Source organism: Nannobrachium achirus (assembly GCF_963921795.1).
Source record: "Nannobrachium achirus genome assembly, chromosome: 6".
Taxonomy (NCBI): Eukaryota; Metazoa; Chordata; class Actinopteri; order Myctophiformes; family Myctophidae; genus Nannobrachium; species Nannobrachium achirus.
This window is the reverse complement of record NC_137815.1, coordinates 45040877-45060318: the sequence shown is the minus strand read 5'-3', so window position 1 is coordinate 45060318 and position 19442 is coordinate 45040877. Positions and strand designations below refer to the sequence as shown.

The 19442-nt window shown below is 41.6% G+C and overlaps 1 protein-coding gene across 1 annotated transcript in view; it reads right to left on the bottom strand.

The window, feature by feature from the left end:
- The window catches only part of cdh22 (cadherin 22), a gene marked incomplete at both ends in the record, with an annotated part of 130372 nt that overhangs the window by 105656 nt on the left and 5274 nt on the right, over nucleotides 1-19442 (bottom strand). Inside the window, one exon of the mRNA XM_080728487.1 lies at nucleotides 8268-8562. Coding sequence (XP_080584613.1) covers nucleotides 8268-8562 — 295 coding nt within the window. The remainder of the gene's footprint in view (nucleotides 1-8267; nucleotides 8563-19442) is intronic.

Sequence of the window (19442 nt, the reverse complement as noted above, 5' to 3'; positions counted from 1 at the left end):
ATTCGACCATTGGTGCTACCAATATTAGTTCACTTAAAACAGTTCCACACTTATCTGTCTATGTTCGGTGGCCTTTGTTAATTGTTACTGGTCAATTTCTGCAACTTTCCACCAAGAACAAATAGGAAACAGACTAGTCAGTCTAGAACAAAAATCGACAATGACCTTCTATTTTGTGATCTGATTAAAGATCGCTAAATTGTCCATCTGCGTCCTTGGGGACGCTATGCCTTGTCAGTCAGCGTTACCTGCATAGGGTAGAGGTTAAGAGGCTATGTTGCCAACGTTGTGTCTCACCCACTGTCTGTCACTCAATGGCACCCAAGTCCTGTCTAACAGAACGGCATCAATCACAGGACTAGCTTGGCGGAAACGTTTTGTCTCGCCGTGATTCTAGGCAGCCCCCTATCCATCAAAACCCCTCCTCTCTTCTTCTCTGTCTCCTGACCTTTGGAGTGGCAGAGAGGAAGTCCGCAGTGACTGACTGCCAAACGGTTTGAATTTGAAAGCCAACTAGAATGAATATTTGAGAATTGAACATCATGCTATTGGTTTGCTGTTAAATTCTGCGTTACAAGTAGGGTTGCAACTTAATCAAAAATGTTTTAATTACAATTAAAGATAGACAATTTAATAAAAGAATCAATTAATAATCAATCCTTGTTTTGTTAAGTTAAACATAAATCAATAGTCGCTAAGCCAATAGTTAATTATGCCCTAGGGATAACAAATAAGGGACAACTTTTGAGCTTATAGCCCTATCTTGATCCAGGGTTGATCTTTTCAGATTTTCGGAATTTGTCGCAACTGTCACCACTGGGTCTCTCTCTCTCTCTCTCTCTCTCTCTCTCTCTTCTCTCTCTCTCTCTCCTTTGCCTGGAAAAAGATTTTGCGGATTTCGGATTGTCAAAATGCAACGAAAAAACGCAGCAGTTACAACCAACTTTAGAAAGGATACAGTATTCAAGGACCTTAACTCACATAATCAGCAATGCAAGCTCTACCAGACCATAATGTAGCTTTAGGCAATTGCAAAAGTAAAAAAATCTCCCCAATGCTACCCATCTCAGGCAACGGTCAGGACTTTATAGATTTCTACATTGCACTGCTATAAATAAACACACACACACACTCACTCATGTAGGTATGCACGCACATGTGCGCATACATACACACACACACTCGCACACTCGCACGCACACACACACACACACACACACACACACACACACACACACACACACACACACACACACACACACACACACACACACACACACACACACACACACACACACACACACACACACACACTGACCTACAAAATGTATCACAATAAGAGGAAAGGTGTCATATATAATGCAGTGGTTCTTCAGGTACAGTGTTTTCTCATCTTCTGTGCGCTACTTTCAAAGGTAAATCATAAAATTGTATCCTCCTCGGTGTGTGCACCATTGCTGAGCCTCACTGCAAGCATTTATCCAACCATACACCCCCACCCCCAGACCTTTTAGCTGTTCCACCTCCTAGCATGTTTGGCCATTACAAACTGTACACAGTATAAGTCTAAGTGGACTCCATGAATACTAGTCAGACATTCAGTGGGCCACAGGGCTTCGCCAGGGCTCTGCTACATTAGAGGAATTTGAAAAGGACAATTTTAAAATGGACAGACCTGTGCTTCAACATCAGCAAATGGACGAGGCTTTTAACATGGTAGGTGATTTACATTACTGTATAGCGTCCACTTTTATTTGGAAAATAAAGAGGATGACACGCCATAAAGAGAGAGATGATGACCCCACAGTTTTAAAGTGAGGAACCATTTATCAAAGAGGTCTACAGTACAGTATATACAGTACAGCCTGCAACAACACTTCATTTGAGAGTGCTATTTCTCTGTCCATTAGCACTTATCCAAAATGTTATCACTGAAATGTTAACACTGGCCTCCTGAACTTCTGGACTCTGTCCTCAGGGTTGCAGAGGACTAAGTCAAGCTTTTTAACAGGCAGCATAGCTATTATCTACTGTAAGATGATTCTAAAACATGTACTGTAGCTAGACTACACTAAAACTATAATGTAGCATGCCTGGCAGGGACGTGCTGGCCATTGGGGAAAGCGGGACAACTCCCGAACGGCCGGTTCATTCCCGGCCGGTCCAGGCCGGCCATTAGGAAAAAAAATCAACTGTTTGCACAAAAGTAAAAAATTAAACTGTTTGCACGAAAGTAGTGAAAACAGCAGATCTACAAGCACACAACGCCTCGCGGCGCGAGGCGCTGTGTGCTTGTAGATCGGCTGTTTTCACTAGTTTAAATCATTTTTAAAATGATAAATACAAAACAAACGGTTTTGGACATACAAGGTTTCCACCCGACAACGACAAAACATAACTCATGTAATTGGCCCACTAGCTTGTCACTTGTCACGATCTGAAATGGCAAATCTTTGAGTAGCAGCAGCGCTATAGAGAGATCTCTCTCTATAGTACGCAATGAGGGCCTCTCCAACTCTTTTTCCCGGGCTGAATCAGGGGCCCAGCACGTCCCTGATGCCTGGACACAGCAACTCCTTACCACAAAACGGGTTTAAGTCCATGTCACACCAGTGCAACTCCTTGCAACTGTAATTGGGGATAATGGTTGCAGGCAGTTGCATGCAACGTTGTTTTATTTTTGCAAGGAGTTGCGACTAGTTGCTTTGGTGTGGACTGTCCTTGAATAGTGAATGGATGACAATGGTACGTGTTCAATGATGAAAGAAAGCATGTGAATGTCTCTAGAGAGGTTGGAGAACACTATTACCTGCAACTCTCTTAGGAGGTTAGATTTGACTGCCTTGACCAAGGACCCTTTAGCAAGAGAGTGAGGTATAGGCACCCTGCAATTAAAAGCTATAATGCATTGTCATGTGAATATAGTACCTGTAGTCATCACCTCTAAGGCAACCTGTTGTGCTAAACTGCTTCAACTGAACCACAAGTTACAGCATTTTGAACACATATGCATGCAGTAGTTTGATGAATGCATATTAGGAATACACTATGAAACATTCAAGAAACACCTTGGTAGGGCTGTCACGATTACAAAATGTAAGTTAAAATAATTGTGATTAATGATTTAATAGTGTTTTTGGCATTGAACATAATGAATAACATTTGCCTTTTTGGCTTCTAATCAAAGATTGCACAGGAGAGATATGACAATTAACTTAAATATACAAAGAAACTACCAACTTATTTAATAATTTTACACTATTTAAACTAGTGGAAATAGCTGATCTACAAGCTTACAGCTGTAAGCGCGTCACGCAAAAATAATTGCGATTAGGCGATTATGTCATAATTGGGAAATACATTTTAATGTGTGTCGATGCATTCAGGGCACCATGTTTCCACCACATTACCCAAAAACGTAGAGTTAGGAGCAACGGCCAGTGTGATGTAGAGCAGTGGTACCCAAACTTTTCAGCTTGCGACCCAAAAGATAAATGTGGTTTCTCCCTGGGACCCAAACGTACAAAAATACATTATTAATGAATCACTTCAGCCCTATATTTCAAAAAAATTGTGTATAGCAGATAAACAAGCTCACAATGCATGGCAATGTAATGTGTTGTGAGCTTGTAGATCAGCTATTTTCATGATTTCTTAAAAGTTTATTCACTTGTTATTGAAAAAAATGGGTCTGTGGACCCAAAATAATGCCCTGCCCCAATGTTTGGTAAACGCTGCTGTAGAGTGACCCCATCTTGAATGCCACTCAACGTGAAGACAGAGCAACATAACATAACATAACCCAAGCAATTTGATTTAACACTTCAGTTTCATTAGGTATGTGTGTCTTCTAACAACATATTGTTGTTGCCGGGTGGAAACCTTGTATGTCCAAAACTTTCCTTTTTTGGTCATTATTTAGAAAATGATTTAAAGTGATGATAATAATAATGATAAAGAAAATAATATTTTTTGTTTTCTATTATTATATTAACTGTTTTACTGCTACGGACGTTCCCGTTCGCCCCAATTCTCTGTGTTGCGTCGCGCCAATACTGCCGTTTGTTCGTTTACCTTGTTGATGTCCGTAAGCTGATGAGGGGTCGCGCCGCCGTGTACTGTAATCACATCGCCCGCAGTGATGGTCTTAAAAATCCCTTATGCGTTAACATCAACGGAGACCAATTCTCTTCCATGTTGATTTCTCTGGCCCTGTGGCTCTGTGGCCAGAGACTGGTCTCAATGGATGGCAAAATTGGCAACACATAACGGCCAAATTCACATTAATTCTTGCATGACGCCGCCCTCTGCTGCCTGGTCTGCCAAAGTGCATGTTGCACAATCAAAAAAAAGGTAATAATAATAAATAAATAAATGTCTATCTATCTACTATAACGTTGCAAAGGTAAGCCGCTTTTTGCTGGCGCCAGACCCAATAAATAAATAAAACATCTGTCAGTAATAGAGTTAACTATAAAACTACATGGTTGAAAAAAATTGTAGATTTGCATCATTTTTGGATACTGGTTTAGCCTTGATTTGGTAAGCTTGTTGTCATTTATTCTTTGTTTTTTTTCTCTTTGTGCTTTTTTTGTTATATTTTGCTGCTTGAATCTTTTGAAACCATGGCTATGTGCATAGGATGGCTTCTACAAGCTCTAAGTTTCAGCCTATTCCTTTTGATCATCCTAACAGTGTAACCAATGATTTTTTTTTGTTCATATATGATTGTGTTGTTGTATGTTTTATTTATGCTGTGATCAAATAAACTAAACTAAAGTAGTGAAAATTGATGATCTACTTGTAGATCTGCTATTTTCACTACTTTCTTGCGATTTTTTTTATGATGAAGTAGGGCTTTAATTTACAAAAAAACACACATTTGAAACTTGGAGATACTAGGTTTCTGCCCAACAATGACAATATACCGTACACTACAGGTACTGTAAGAGCCCCTTCCCTATTCGTCATTGTTTTTTTGACAGTTTAATTTGCCTGTCCTCATTACTGAGAGTTAACCAAGCCTAAACAAAAACAGCTTTTGAATGATATGTAAACAGATGTAATTTCTAGCTGCAGATGCCAGTCAGACAGACAGGCAGGCCCGCTACACGTTCTCTTGCCAGTGGAGAGAAGAGTGGGGCTGGGGTGGGGGCTGAAAGCTATGACAGAGCCATGCACTGAGAGACATGACAGGCACTATAAGTGAAAATGAATATGCCCACGGCAGCTTCCTGATTACTTTCTTATTATAATGGCAGAGCGTTTTTCATGGCGGCGGGGCTATATGGTTGGCCATCAAACGGCAAAGTGAGCATAACACTGGTGAGGCTTGCAACATGATGCAAGTCACAGCCTTATAAAACAGCCTCTCGCTACACATCACTGGGTTATCACATTTGTCCTATTAGGTTGCATGCAATCATTATCCTTAACGCCAAGTAATTGATAGGCCCTGAACAGTCTGCGATGGCACCACTACAAAGCCAATTAGATCAATGCTTGTTTAAGCGTCAGTTAGAATTCAGATAACTCGCACTAGTTTAGGAATAATATAATGTAATGCCGGGAGACTATGGATTCGTCATTACCTCCTTCAGAGACGTTATTAGTAGACATTACTACACAGCTCAACGGTGACAGCAAATAAATAGGCTACAATTCTGTTTAATATTACTGCATGCAGAGACGGTGAACTCAAGTAGACAACATTTTGTCTTCCACATTATTCAGACTATTTGTGTAATTCCCAGCTGGGCATTCGTTTCCCCTGCATGCTCCTCTCTCTGCAGACACTGCGGAGCTGCACAGAAAGCCTGACTACTTTGTATCTCCTGCTAATGACGCTCGCTCATGTATTCAGGTGTGTACCCACCTGTTCGGGGCCATCAGTCCTGCAGCTGACAGGCAAGCGGGTGGGCAACGTGAAACAGCTACAAACAGCAGGTGAGTGATGCACAGCTCAGCTGTCTGGTTAGCGTCAGCCCGTCCAGCTCTATACGCACACCGCAACACTGATTAGCATGGTTTATAGTGGCCTTATCACACACATGCCAACACACGGAAGCCTTTTCATCGGGGTTAGGGACAGGATTAGCAACCCTGACCCCACCCAGAAAACGAGTCCATGGGGCCCCCAAATTAATATTTTAAACAGTGGATATGAACTCATAACAGGTCAGCTATTATGAGGTGAAAAAAAAGGTATGATAATGAAATTTGGAAGGAGAAAGTAAGAATGCTGGACTAAGCGGTAGCATGTTATCTCATTAGGCCATTTTCTCCAGTTCTATGTTTTAAACATGACCGGCACGCTTAGGATGTAAATTGACTGCGAAGTGGAAAGGGTTTGAACAAGGGGGGAGGTGCTGAAAGGGAAGGGTTATGTGCGTTAACATTAGTTAATGAACATTCACTAACATCAACAAACCATGCTCCCTTATCGCCTTTTTTTCTCGCTCTCTCTTCTTTGTGGTTAAAATAATTTAAAGCTTCTGACAGTTTTGTATCGTCTTCGTCTTGTGTCCTTTCAATTTGCTTAGTCTGTTGTTTAGTTTTTTTTGCCCTTTTTTTATTGCTTCCCTTCTGTTTCACCCTCTCCCTCTTCTCCGTTTTTTAAGAAAGCAATGTAGGCAGAAATGGTCATGGTTTGGATCATGCTGAAGAGGCAGGAATTAATTCCAATCAGGCAGCGAAGAGCCATCCCATTTAGTCCTGATCAGGGTGTCTCTCACACACACCACTCTGCACCTATTGTCCCATCATGCATGCTTTCACACACACACACACACACACACGCACGCACACACACACTAGCGTTATTCTTACATTCTAAGCCTAAGGTTTGCTTTTGCAGTCCTGTGCTGTCGTTTGACAAACCTCGCAGAAAAATCTGCAGTCAACGTCCTCATGACCGAGGGTTGAGATCTCTAATGAGATGCTAATGACCCTCACCGCAACCCCAGAACCTCACTCACAATCTTTTTTTTTCCCTTTCCCCTCAAATTGTGCATTTTCACAGAGATAAGATGTGCTACACTAGCTCACGAAAGTAGCACAAAATCCAGATCAAAGGCTTTAGTCTGCAAACGTAAAAACATGACATTTTCACTATCTGAATGGTTCCACCTCATTCAGAATGCACTCATCATTGCATGGTCTTTATGATGCATTCTGCTCTTTGTCGTGTGTCACTTTATCCATTTACTTAATGATGGGTGAGGGCAAGGCCACAATGCTCATCAGAGAGTAGAGCAGAACAGTGCAGTGAAACCTCCTGGCTGCCTAATGCTCTCTCTCCATCTATACAGTACAGTACAGTACATCTCTCTGTCTATAATGCTCTCATCTCTCATTTCCTTCACAGCTATAGGCAACAGCTCAGACACACAGCCAAATGTCAGCTCTGTAACTCTCTGTACCTTCCTCCTATCTGACATTGATTTCCCTGTCTCATTTTATCTATTATTCTCTTCACTCTTCACCATTATTTTGAGTGCTTTTTTTAACCACATGAACCCTAGGATACCTTTTCTGGGCACGTCACAATATAGGTGAACATTTTACAAAAACAGACCTACAACAGAAGTTGTAGATTGCCTGTTTTCCCAGAAGAGATTTTGGTGTAGAGGGGAAAAAAGGAGGAGACCAAGTATAGAGTCCTGTGGGACCCCGTCCAAGAACAAATATAGGGTTTAAGTCAGGAGTCTTCAACGTTTTCAGGCCATGGACCCCTTAGTTGAGAGAGATGAAGCAGCGACCCCCACAACCCGTTCATAGATTCAATATAGTTTCATCGTTTAACAGCACCATCAGTGTATTTTGGATTCATGTCAATTTGTGTTTTCATTAACCACTTAAACCGTCAATACTTAATAAACTTGACTTTCACTCTGTATTTAGTCTGCTCTTTTCCCCCTCTACACCAAAGCTCTTTGCCAAAAATAGCCTGCTGCGAGGCGTTGTGAGCTTGTAGATCTGCTATTTTTGGCTAAAGTTCACGGAATATGGATATATGGATATGGATATATTATATAATATGAAAAAAGGAGATAACAAAACTTTCTATCGCTCAAAGATTTGGAGGACCCCCTGTAGTAACTCTGAGGACCCCCTAGGGGTCCCAGACCCCCTGTTGAAGACCCATGGTTTAAGTGGTTAATATGGGGGGCGAATCCAAACATCATGCTCTCCTTTGCCTCTTCTCCGTGACACATTTTCACCAGGTCCAGGACAAAACAGGAAAACATGAAGACAAATCATCTTACCTATTGGCGAGAGTTCAGGCACACTGCCGATGTACGGCCCTTCTAGGAACTTGGGCTCGCTGTCATTGATGTCCTGGACCTTGATGACGAACTCGGACTCGGGTTCCAGCGGGTCGTCGGCGAGCCGGGTTCGGGCCTGCGCACGCAGAGTGTAGAATGCCTTCTCCTCGCGGTCCAAGCGCTCCGTGGCGTGGATGTCTCCCGTCAGCTCATCGATGATGAAGATGGTGCCCGCTCCCTCCCCGGAGATTGTGTACTTGATGGTCCCCTCGCCCTCATCCGAGTCCGTGTGGATCTGAAAAGGGATGCAAACATAAAAAGTTGGCTTTCCTTTGTTTGTCTTGTTTTCAATCTTTACATGACGCTGGCTTCGTGAGCTTAAAAGTAATTATTTTTATTTCCTGGAGGGATTCTTCAAAAGGTTGAAATCCCTGTTCATTTCTACCAGCACCGCATATCAATGTAGCGTGAACCTCCAATGTAACTACCACTGTGGATACCAGTGGTTTATGTGAATGATTATTTCCAGATAATGACATCTGGAGATTGAAACATGACCACAAGGCATACAACTCAGCGTGTTTCCTCCACCCCATTTTCTCATCTATTTCCCAGCAGCCAATGCAGCTTAAGGTCCATTCACAACTCCCTCTGGGCCCAGCCATCATCACCGCCGTGGAAAAAAAAGAAAAAGGAAGAAAAAAGGCAGCAGAAAAAGACAGCAGTTCCTACGATGATTTACACCGTCTCCACGCGGCATGCCCTTCACAGGATATGATGCCCAAATTAGGAGATCAAAGTCATTTCAGAGATTGTTAAAGGTGGGGAAGTGGAGGCGCCGAGGTTGAAAAGTGAACTTAAAGAGCCCGTATAAATCAAGAGCTCTCGCCTAATGTGATTAGAAGACATTCTGGAAGCTGAAATGAGAGCGGCAGCAGGTCTCCACTCTCCAGCCCCAACCTCCCCTTTGGGTCTTTAGAAAGCTCATGGGGGTCTGCACGCTTTCTCTCTGTCTCTCTCCTATTCTCTGTTCACTCTCTCCTCTGTCCATCTTTCACTATAGGGATGGGACGATATGAAAATTTAATATCACGATTATTGTGACAAAAGAAATCGCGATTTAAGATATTATCGCGATAATCAAAATCCACTATCCTTCGGCGGAACATTTGCCCAAAAATCACAGATCTACAAGCTCACAACGGGTCGCGTTGCGACCCGTTGTGAGCTTGTAGATCGGCAATTTTTTGGCAAAGACATTTGATAGAGAGTGGAGAAAAAAAAGACTGTATCAAGTACCTATATTATAAGTATCTTTTACCAATTCTAGAGGGTTGAGTGGTACCGGATATGCACTCGATAATATCGCATATCGTCCCATCCCTATCTTTCCCTCTCATTTCCTCTCTTTATTCCCAATTCCCTACATCTCTCTCTCTCTCTCTCTCTCTCTCTCTCTCTCTCTCTCTCTCTCTCTCTCTCTCTCTCTCTCCCCCCCTCTCTCCCTCCCCCCGCCTCCCCCACTCTTAAATCTCTCACTCTCTCCGTTACCTTCTCCTTCTACCTGAAATAATAATTCAGAGGCCCCTCTCCGCAGTTTAACCGTGGTTCAATCTAGCGAACAGGGGAGAGGAGAGGAGAGGAGAGAGGGGAAGTGGGGGGATCACCCCAGCGTCTCCGGTTAATATTTTATAAAGGCTTAATTAAATACAGGCTTCTATCACCCTCACGGGGGTTTTCATTAAGTATTTGTCGTAAAACCGCAGAATAATGCAAGCACGTGCCTCGATATTGCTTCGCTCATCCTTTTACCCCACCTTTTTTTTATCGGCCTTTCTTTGCCTTTTCTCTTCATTCTGAATCATCCCCGAGTCAAATAAGTGAACGGAGAAAATATACACTTTGGCGCCATTAATATTACAGTGATAATAAAAGAAGTTTGAGTTGCCGGAGCTGAGAAATAGAGAAAGAGACGAGGGAAAGAAAGAGAGAGAGAGATGAGAGAGGGGAAGAGAAAGTTATCCAATAAAAGTGTGACTGGAGATGTTTCACTCTTTACATACTGTATCTTTCTGACTCACTGTGTTAGATTCTCAATATAAATTACTAGTATGTCTATTCACATCAAGTAAATTAAATTTACCGCCCACACAAAAAAGCACAACAACACCATACATTAAAGAATTAGGTAAAACATGCACGCATGCACACTCGCAAGCACAGAGTTGATGATTCTGTTGGGATGCTGGTATTTCTCTCCCCTCAGGGTAGATGTGTCCAACTGTCCATCCATCTGTCTGTTTGTCCTCATTGGAGTGATTCAGGTTGGCAGTTTCACACGCACGCACGCACTCACACACACACACAGCTACAGTATATGCCAACTAATCAGCAACACGTGCCGTGAACACACGTGTTGTGCACGCACGCACTCACACACGCACGCACACACACACACACACAAACCTTAGCTGAGTTGTTCTCAAACTAAAAGGTCATTGCCAGGACTTCAGCTGCAAAGCAAACAGAACCATTAGCGGTTTAAAGACACACTAGTCAAATGTGTATTGGGAAAAACAAAATACACAGCCGAGTTTCCTATTGAAACATGAGAAAATTGGTCACCGGGGGAAAGAAGAACAGAGGAGAAAAGAATAACGTGTTCTTGCTGTAACGTATCACAAGAACGGAGGCTGCCTCTCACATGGGTGAGTATTATTGACCTTCCCCCGCCGGTCAGCTTTCACATTAGATACTCTGTATCTATATCATTTTATGATTTCTTCTGCCCAAATTCTATTTTATTTCTTCAGTAGACCACATAGGTCCTTTGGCTGTACAGCATACTGCAACAATTTATATGATGGAATTCAATAGTTATAACATCACCGTTTAAATACAGTCCACCTCTGTGTTTTGGCACACCTGATGCATAAGGTAGCTTAGTACACATAAACGGAACTCCAGACCACCTTTTCCAAGAGGGCCCGGGGACGAATAAACATCCATGCTTGGGTACACAGTGTTCAAACACACTAATCAAAGACTGGGCTTTAACTTGGATCCAGACGAGACCCTGGTCTGAAATCAAAGCACACGAAATAATATCAAAGTCTAAACTAAACAAAAGACATGTGTCTCAATCAACGTGCAGAGACACAACGTTAGTTCACATTCCACTCTGACCTTCCCAAGCCCCTGACCCGGCCCATAGTCTGCAAATACAGCACACCCTATTACAGTAGACTCACAATGCGTCGTGCTGCGACGCGTTGAGAGCTTACAGATTGGCTATTTTTGTAGCGGGACAGCCACACACAGCAAAGTATGCCTTACTTGGCTTAATTTGACCTCCTCTAGGGTGCATAATTATGGGCTGTCCTATGAATGTCCTTCATTTCACTCGTTTTTTTAGCGGTTCTATCTCTCTCAGCTAGCTTGGGTTCCAGACTGATTTGCTCCGTCCAGCTGACCTTAACTTTTTATTTAGTTGTATTTATTCACTTCGCTTTCAGGATGCTAGTCTTCCATTTGAGCCTGATTTCCAAACGTCAGCCGGGCATGTCATTGCTGATTGGATAGTGCTCAACGAATCACAGTAGGAAGGAAAGTGACTTGAATTTTACACTGGAAGACTCTGGTCCTGCCCAACCCACAGAACAAATAGAATCCTCTGCGCCTGGGTGTCTGAGACCGCCCTTTTCACATAGGAAGGCGGCCAGAATGACAAGCGTAGTAAAAAATCTGAGTCAATCTGTATCGCAGGCTATAGGCCTAATTGAGCCTGCTGTTCCTGGGGCGACCGTGTTTCCTTTTCCCTTGGGGGTTCCATTTCAGGGCTTGTCGGGTGATGTTTGTGGCAGATTTTCAGAGGGTGCGGCCAATCCAACTCCACTTTCTGACGGATTCTGACTTGTTCTTTTCCAAAGGTCCACAACTATGTATAACTCAGGCTTAAAACCCCTCTTTGAGTGTTGACAGGAGATTGTGAATATGGACCAAAAGGTCTTAAATACCTGACTAAGTAACAGAAATATGCAATACATTTGCATAAGAGGAGAACTGTCAATTTGTGCACTCACCTTTCTATTTTTATACCACCTGGTTTACATTGTCACACTGTGTTCTGCTATATACAAAGAGATGTGAAAGACTAAAGGCTCTGACATACCGAGCCGACAAGAAAGATTGAAAAACGGCGCTGATCAGACCTCTCTGTCTCTGGTAAAAGTGTAACTGACACACAATGTAAAGACTACAGCTGATGGTCATAAATACCTCTCCAGAACCAGGAGGTGGCAATATCACGGCAAATAGTGCCGTTTAATATACCAGAATGCGAAGAATGGACTTGTGGAAGGATGTTCTTGCCGAGTTGAGGATGAGAACTGTCACAAATGAAGCATAGCTTGTGAGCTAGTTTAGGCAGTATTACACCAGTGATGATCACATGCAATAAAAGCAAAAGCAGCTATAAAATTGCTGGTGATATTGCTTTGTACAAAGGCATCTAAAGATATTATGTTCAGCATTTTTCAAATGTGAATATCAAAAACAAAGCAATAAAAAGTATTAATCACAAAAGAAAAAGCAAAAGCAGCTGATTTCAGACACCTTCTTGATTATTGAAATCTACAAAACATGGCTCACAATGTGTCACATGATAAATTGTAGATTGGGGTATTTTTTGCTATTCATCATAATATGACAAAGTTTAGAGGCCCCGTCGGACCACCAATCCAAATAATACGTCAATAATATGCCCATACTGTATATGGAGAACTCTGTATCTGTCAGTCCTTGTCCCTTTATTACTGTATATGCAACTGCCCAGCTCTTCTAACTGCACTGAGAATTGAGTAATATGTAGCAGAGCCTGAACACCAAGGTCAAATATAATATTATTCACAGTATATCCATCATAAATAAAATGTTTTCCAATATAATATATACTGTATGTGAGTTATCCAACTGAACAACATATTATTGGCTCACATTATATAACGTGTCTCAGGGCAATTATGTAAATGAACATCATTATAGTAACACATTCAATTAAAGCCAATGCATTGCAAACCAGCTGGAAGTTAATAATTTCTGTCATTCCAACATTGATAGGAAGAATGGATGCTCAGATGACTGAATTAATGGACTTAGAAACGGTTATGGATAAATATAGGCTTAGGCTACTGTATCATCCTTTATGGAGGTTATTAGGTTATGACAGGGGTTTTCAAACCTTTTTAGGCTGTGACCCCCAAAATGAACATATTCGAACTGGGGACACCCACTCTGACAAGCACTTGGAATTGTAGACCATTTAATGTGACTCGATTGCACAGATGAACATTGTGAAAATAGCAGATCTACATGCTCACAACGCCTTGCAACGCGAGGCGTTGTGAGCATGTAGATCGGCATGTAGACCGACCACACTTGGGGTCCCGACCCCAAGTTTGAGAGCCACTGGGTTATGACATGGGACCAGCCTGAACTTGGATGCATTAGAAATGGCCTTTCTCTGAGTTGTGGAAAGAAGCAGTTTGAAAGCTAATTTTAGGTTTTGAATAGCAGCAATCAAAATACAAAGTCAACTACAAAGCCAAGAAAAATGAACACTGCATTATGTTCCACAATGGATAGACACTTCTGGAGCAGAATGGAGGCCTAATGCGAGCCAGAATAGTTGTGCACACGCATGAACGCACGCACGTCTGCGAACGCACAGGCACATCTGCCTTTGTATTAACCTGTTCTCAAGTGTCTCTGTCTCTGCTATAACCTCAAAATGTTTCCCTTTATTGTTTGTTATGAAGAAATGTGTCTAACAAGCATTATTTTTATGGTCCATATAACTTTCAGTAATAGGCTACAAGAAAGTAGAGAAGAGATACGACATACATTATAAAATGTTGTTGGTTGTTTTGGTACTTTAGCCCTACCCTTTCCATGACTATTTGAAATGGAACAGTAGCAGACACATGTGGAACTAAGAACATTTGTACTGTATATGTTATTCACAATTATATTGTAAATAATCTGCTAAAACTTGATATGAAAAGAAAAGAGATGAGAGAAGGCAGAGGGGTGGAGAAGAGAAGAGAAGAGAAGAGAAGAGAAGAGAAGAGAAGAGAAGAGAAGAGAAGAGAAGAGTGATAGGCTACCGTTTAATTTTATATGGATTCAGCAGAAGGCAGCTTACACTGAATCTGTGAGGTTTATAGGGTCTCAGATTGAAAGCAAATTGGCTGTCTTATATCCAAGTCTGTGTAATCAGGAGTATCTCTGCCACATTTCACTGCTGTTCTTGTCAAGCTCTCTGATCTTTACTGCCAACGGTGCTAACAAGGTGACTGTATCAGAGACACGATAGGTGGAGAGATGGAAGGGAATTGGCACATTGAACATGGGAGACTGAGATGTAAAGGGCAAGAAAGTGGCAGTGAAGTGAGACCAGAGAGTGAGAGAGACAAAAGAGAAGAGATTACGAGAAAGAAGACAAAGCATGGCAAGGCACAAAGGAGAAAATGTGGAACCTCCAACAGAAAGAACGGCTTGGTCCGAATGAGGGAGAAGCAGCCAAGAGGAAGGCAGAGAGAGCGGGAGCGAGGCAAGAAATATCAAGAGGTAGTAACAGTATTTGAAGATAACAAACCAGAGCAAACTAAATTCCTCTCTCATCTTTCCAGGAGATGTGGATCCGTGAAACCCCGGCCGTTGGCCAACAGGCAACAGCCGTGCACTTTCCCTCCCTCCATTCTTAAGCTGCTTTGTACCACTTTGATAATAGCTATGTGATGTCACAGCTGGACAGAGATTTGACTAATTATAGCTTGGATCATTACGGCGAGGAGAATTACTCAAGAAGGCTCGCGTGCGCATGTGTGTTTGTGTGTTTGTGTGTGTGTGTGTGTGTGTGTGTGTGTGTGTGTGTGTGTGTGTGTGTGTGTGTGTGTGTGTGTGTGTGTGTGTGTCTGTCTTTATGTGTGACAGACGCTTTTTTCCACACATGAACACAAAAACAGATTTGCCATCAAAGACTGCTATATTATCACGCCCAGTAACTAGAGAAAAAGATATGTCACTATACTGTGTATGTATACAGATGTCCATGCCCTTTCCTAATTGCAAGGTTCACACTGCTATACACATTGCTATTTCCAGCACACTTAAGTTGGCAAAGTCAAAACCCAGTTGGACACCCAGTTTGACTTGGGTATTATGTTTTTACAGTATATTCTAATTAAATCAGACATACTGTATAGTAATGTTTAAATGCTTGTATCCAGCAAAACTGCTGTGCATCAACACATAAATAATACTGAAGGCACAAGATACATATAGATCTCTGTAACAAACGTTTTATGGTCAGATAGAAAGATTATTACACATAGCCTACTTCCAGGTTATCTTTGGCTCATTGCTGGACATCATTGAACCATTTCTTAAAGGTGCTTACACACACTGTATAGATGGAGAGTCCAGCAGACGGCCTGCTGACTTTTGCCTTTTATGGTCCAGTGTACTCAAAGCATACTAGGTGTATGCCAGCCCCTAGCCTGGGATCACTTCTAATTTGGGTTTCTGATCCGGTTGGAAGTGGAAACAGCCTAGATAATTGTGTAGTCAGATGGACTACACTTTGGCCTGAACTACCAAACCGGAATGCAGTTTTAACCCAAAACAAATTTCCGCGCTCGACGACATAATCCTAGGGCCTACCCAATAACAGTAGTTATGCTTATTTTTTGAAAAGTTAATTTGGTATAATCCATCTTTTAGTCAAACTCGCAGCGACTGGCAAGACTACACATTTAAATATGGATTGGGGAAACAATTAACAGTGGGGACCCAAACAAAGCGACGCTGCTTCCTCTGCCTGTTGGCGGTTTAGGCCACGCCTGGACCAGATCACACGGCCTGTTTAAAACGAATACCAGGCTTTCCTCCAAGGTGGAAAGACTGGTGACGCCAGGTTAGCCAGGCCCATAAGGACCGGTCTCACAGGTACTGTATGCATGGACACAAAGACACTATTGATGCTGCACAGACCACAAAACATAGACAGTTGTCTTCTTATGGTCTGCTTTGCTTCCATGTGGACATCCATAGCGGACCCTGACCCCACGTCTGCCTAGATCCACTCACAAGTCATTTTGTGGGCATAAACCCACATAGTTTATTTGGAGAATATTAATTAAGCTTATGAACTGGGCTAAACTGAGAATCGCATCTCATAGGACCAATGTTAGCCACAGAATATTAACTGCATGTGTCATTTCCTCCCGAGAGACATTTTACATCTTCTGCTCTTGGCAGTCTGATGTTTGTAGACTCTTGCGTTTGATGCCTTAAAAAATACATATCACCTGCTCTCTCTCTCTCTCTCTCTCTTTCGGGAGACAGGTTTACCTCAATATGACCCTATTTAATTGTTTTCTATTATTATTGTAAAATGATTGTAATACACCAGGGCATTACATTTTGTCAGTCTACACACTGATGCTGTGCAATTTACAATTTAGGCATTTAGCTCTTAATCCAGAGCGACTTACAATAAGCAAGGTAATACATCAATACATCGACATCAATACAACAAATGCATAGAAATAGTATTTTAAGAAAGAAACGTAGGTAGACCAAGCACCTATTCAGTAAAAACTTTATAAAAAACTAAAAACATAAAACATTCTATCTAAATTACAGTACATGTATGGTCATTGAGTGTAGGCACAGTGGGTCATTGAGTGCAAGGGACAGCAGTACTGTATGTGAAGAAGATGATAACCTCTGCTCCAGTGTTGTACCCGAACGCGTTCAAAGAACGATCGTTCATGAACACGTTCATATTTTGGGCGAACGTGAACTGAACGTAATTGTTTTCGCTTGATGAACGATATTGTCGAACGCGGTCATTCTGACGCCCGTGAACGACGTTCGTCGGCGTTCGTCGGCCGTTCATGCGGCGGTCCGCGCCTCCGCGGTCGTCTGTCCTCTGCTCCTCTCGTCTCTCTTTTCATTCACATGCTCCAATAGTAGGCACTGCACGCAGCAGCACGCAGCAGTGCCTACTGCATCTCGTGAACGTTCCGATATGCGGTGCTGTCTGCACTCTGCTGCTGCACTGTGAATCTCCTCCTCGTCTCGCAAGCCTGACTGACTATACTTTGTCCTATGTGTGTTGCACGGCGAAAATAGCTGATCTGCAAGCTCACAACGCGTCGCATCCACGAGACAACGTGAGCTTGTAGATCAGCTATTTTAACCAACGCGGAAACATGCTGTGCACGGTTTAGAAACGTCTGCCTTCTAGTGGGGTTCCTTGTACATGTAATTTTTTGTTTTTTTTCTAGTGGGGTTCCTTGTACATGTAATTTTTTGTTTTCATTTCAAATGTGTGTTAAAGTTTCTTTCACTTCCAATTTGTAGATTATGGTTTATAGAACAATTTTGGTTAGAGTGTCAAGACAGTAGATTGAAGAAAAATATATGTTTTGCCCTATTTCCAAAATGACCAAAATCGGAATTGTGTTTTTTGAACAATGTCTTAGTTTTCCCACAACTGCTGTGTAATATATATATTTTTTTATTGCTATATCAAGTCAATACTGTGTGGGGAATCAATTGGAGTCAAATATTTGTTTTGAATATTATGATATTTCACACAATGAGACAATAACATGGTTATTACATTCAGCCCTTCACAATAAGGGTGCAGGAAGACTGGGAACTAGGCAGTGGGCACATAAATATTGTGGGCACCTCAATGTTAAGTTGGATGAAATTATTGCTGTGTGTGGTTCTATATGGGCTGAGTCAATAATTTTGACAAATAATAGCATCCAGCAACGTCTAAACATTTATATATATATAGACCTTTGTATATATTTTTTTTCCTTTTTTTGAATAGCCAAAAGTATAAAAAAAATATGGTTAAAAAAAGAACTAAAAAAGAACTATGTAGTTCATTTTGGGGAACCATGAACTTTAGTTCATAATGGGGAATTATGAACTAAAAATGAACTAGTTCATTTTTGAAGTTCTGAACTTGAACTTGAACTAGTTCGTTTTTAAAGTGAACTTTCCCAACACTGCTCTGCTCATAGCTAAAACCGTACGACTGAAGGCAAGGTTTTCTATAGATGAGTTAGAAAAAGCAATACAGACAGAGGATTGGCAGAAAGGCAACATAATGGAACTTTTTTTTTCTTTTTTCCTTTTTCTATTCAAGCAAAGATTAAATAAGGACATCATCCCAGAACATGTCAATACTGCCTAGAGAGCCAGACCAATACATACATCACAACAAACCTTCAACACATTCAATACATACTAGAACTACTGTAGACTGCCTCCGGCGCAGACACTAACCTTTTACCTAACCTCAACCCACTAGCTCTAATTCTCCAGTAGAAAAGTCCTCCTGTATGTCAAAAACAACTTCTTGAAAAGTGAGTTTTAAGCGTTTCCAGATCCCTGACGTGAACCGCGGTAACGACAACGCCATAGCTCAGCAAAATGACATTTCCATGCATTTCATACTGCCTACCTCTCTCTACATTTGTCACAGAGGTGGAAAAAGTACTCACATGTTGCACTTAAATAACAGTATGATCAATACTGCACCGTAGATGTACTCTGTTACAAGTAAATGTCCATAATTCAAAATGTACTTGAGTAAAAGTATGAAAGTGTTGGCATCAAAATGTAAAGTACCAAAAGTAAAAGAGCTAAATGTTTGAAAATAGCAGATCTACTAGCTCACAGCGCATCACGATGCGACGCGTTGTGAGCTTGTAGATCGGCTATTTTCAAATAGCCAAGGTATAAATATTATAATTTATACCTGCAAAGTAACTAATAACTAAAGAGTTTAAATAAATGTAGTGGAGTAAAAGTACAATATTTGAATCCAAGATGTAGTGGAGTAGAAGTAAAAGCATTGGAAATTGGATATATTCAAGTAAAGTACAAATATCTCAAAAGTGTACTTAAGTAAATGTACTTAGTTACTTTACACCACTGAAAACAACTTCTTGAAAAGTGCGTTTTAGCCGTTTCCAGATCTCTGACGTCAACCGCGGTAACGACAACGCCATAGCTCAGCGAAATGACATTTCCATGCATTTCATACTGCCTACCTCTGTCTACATTTGTCACAGAGCACATTAGGGA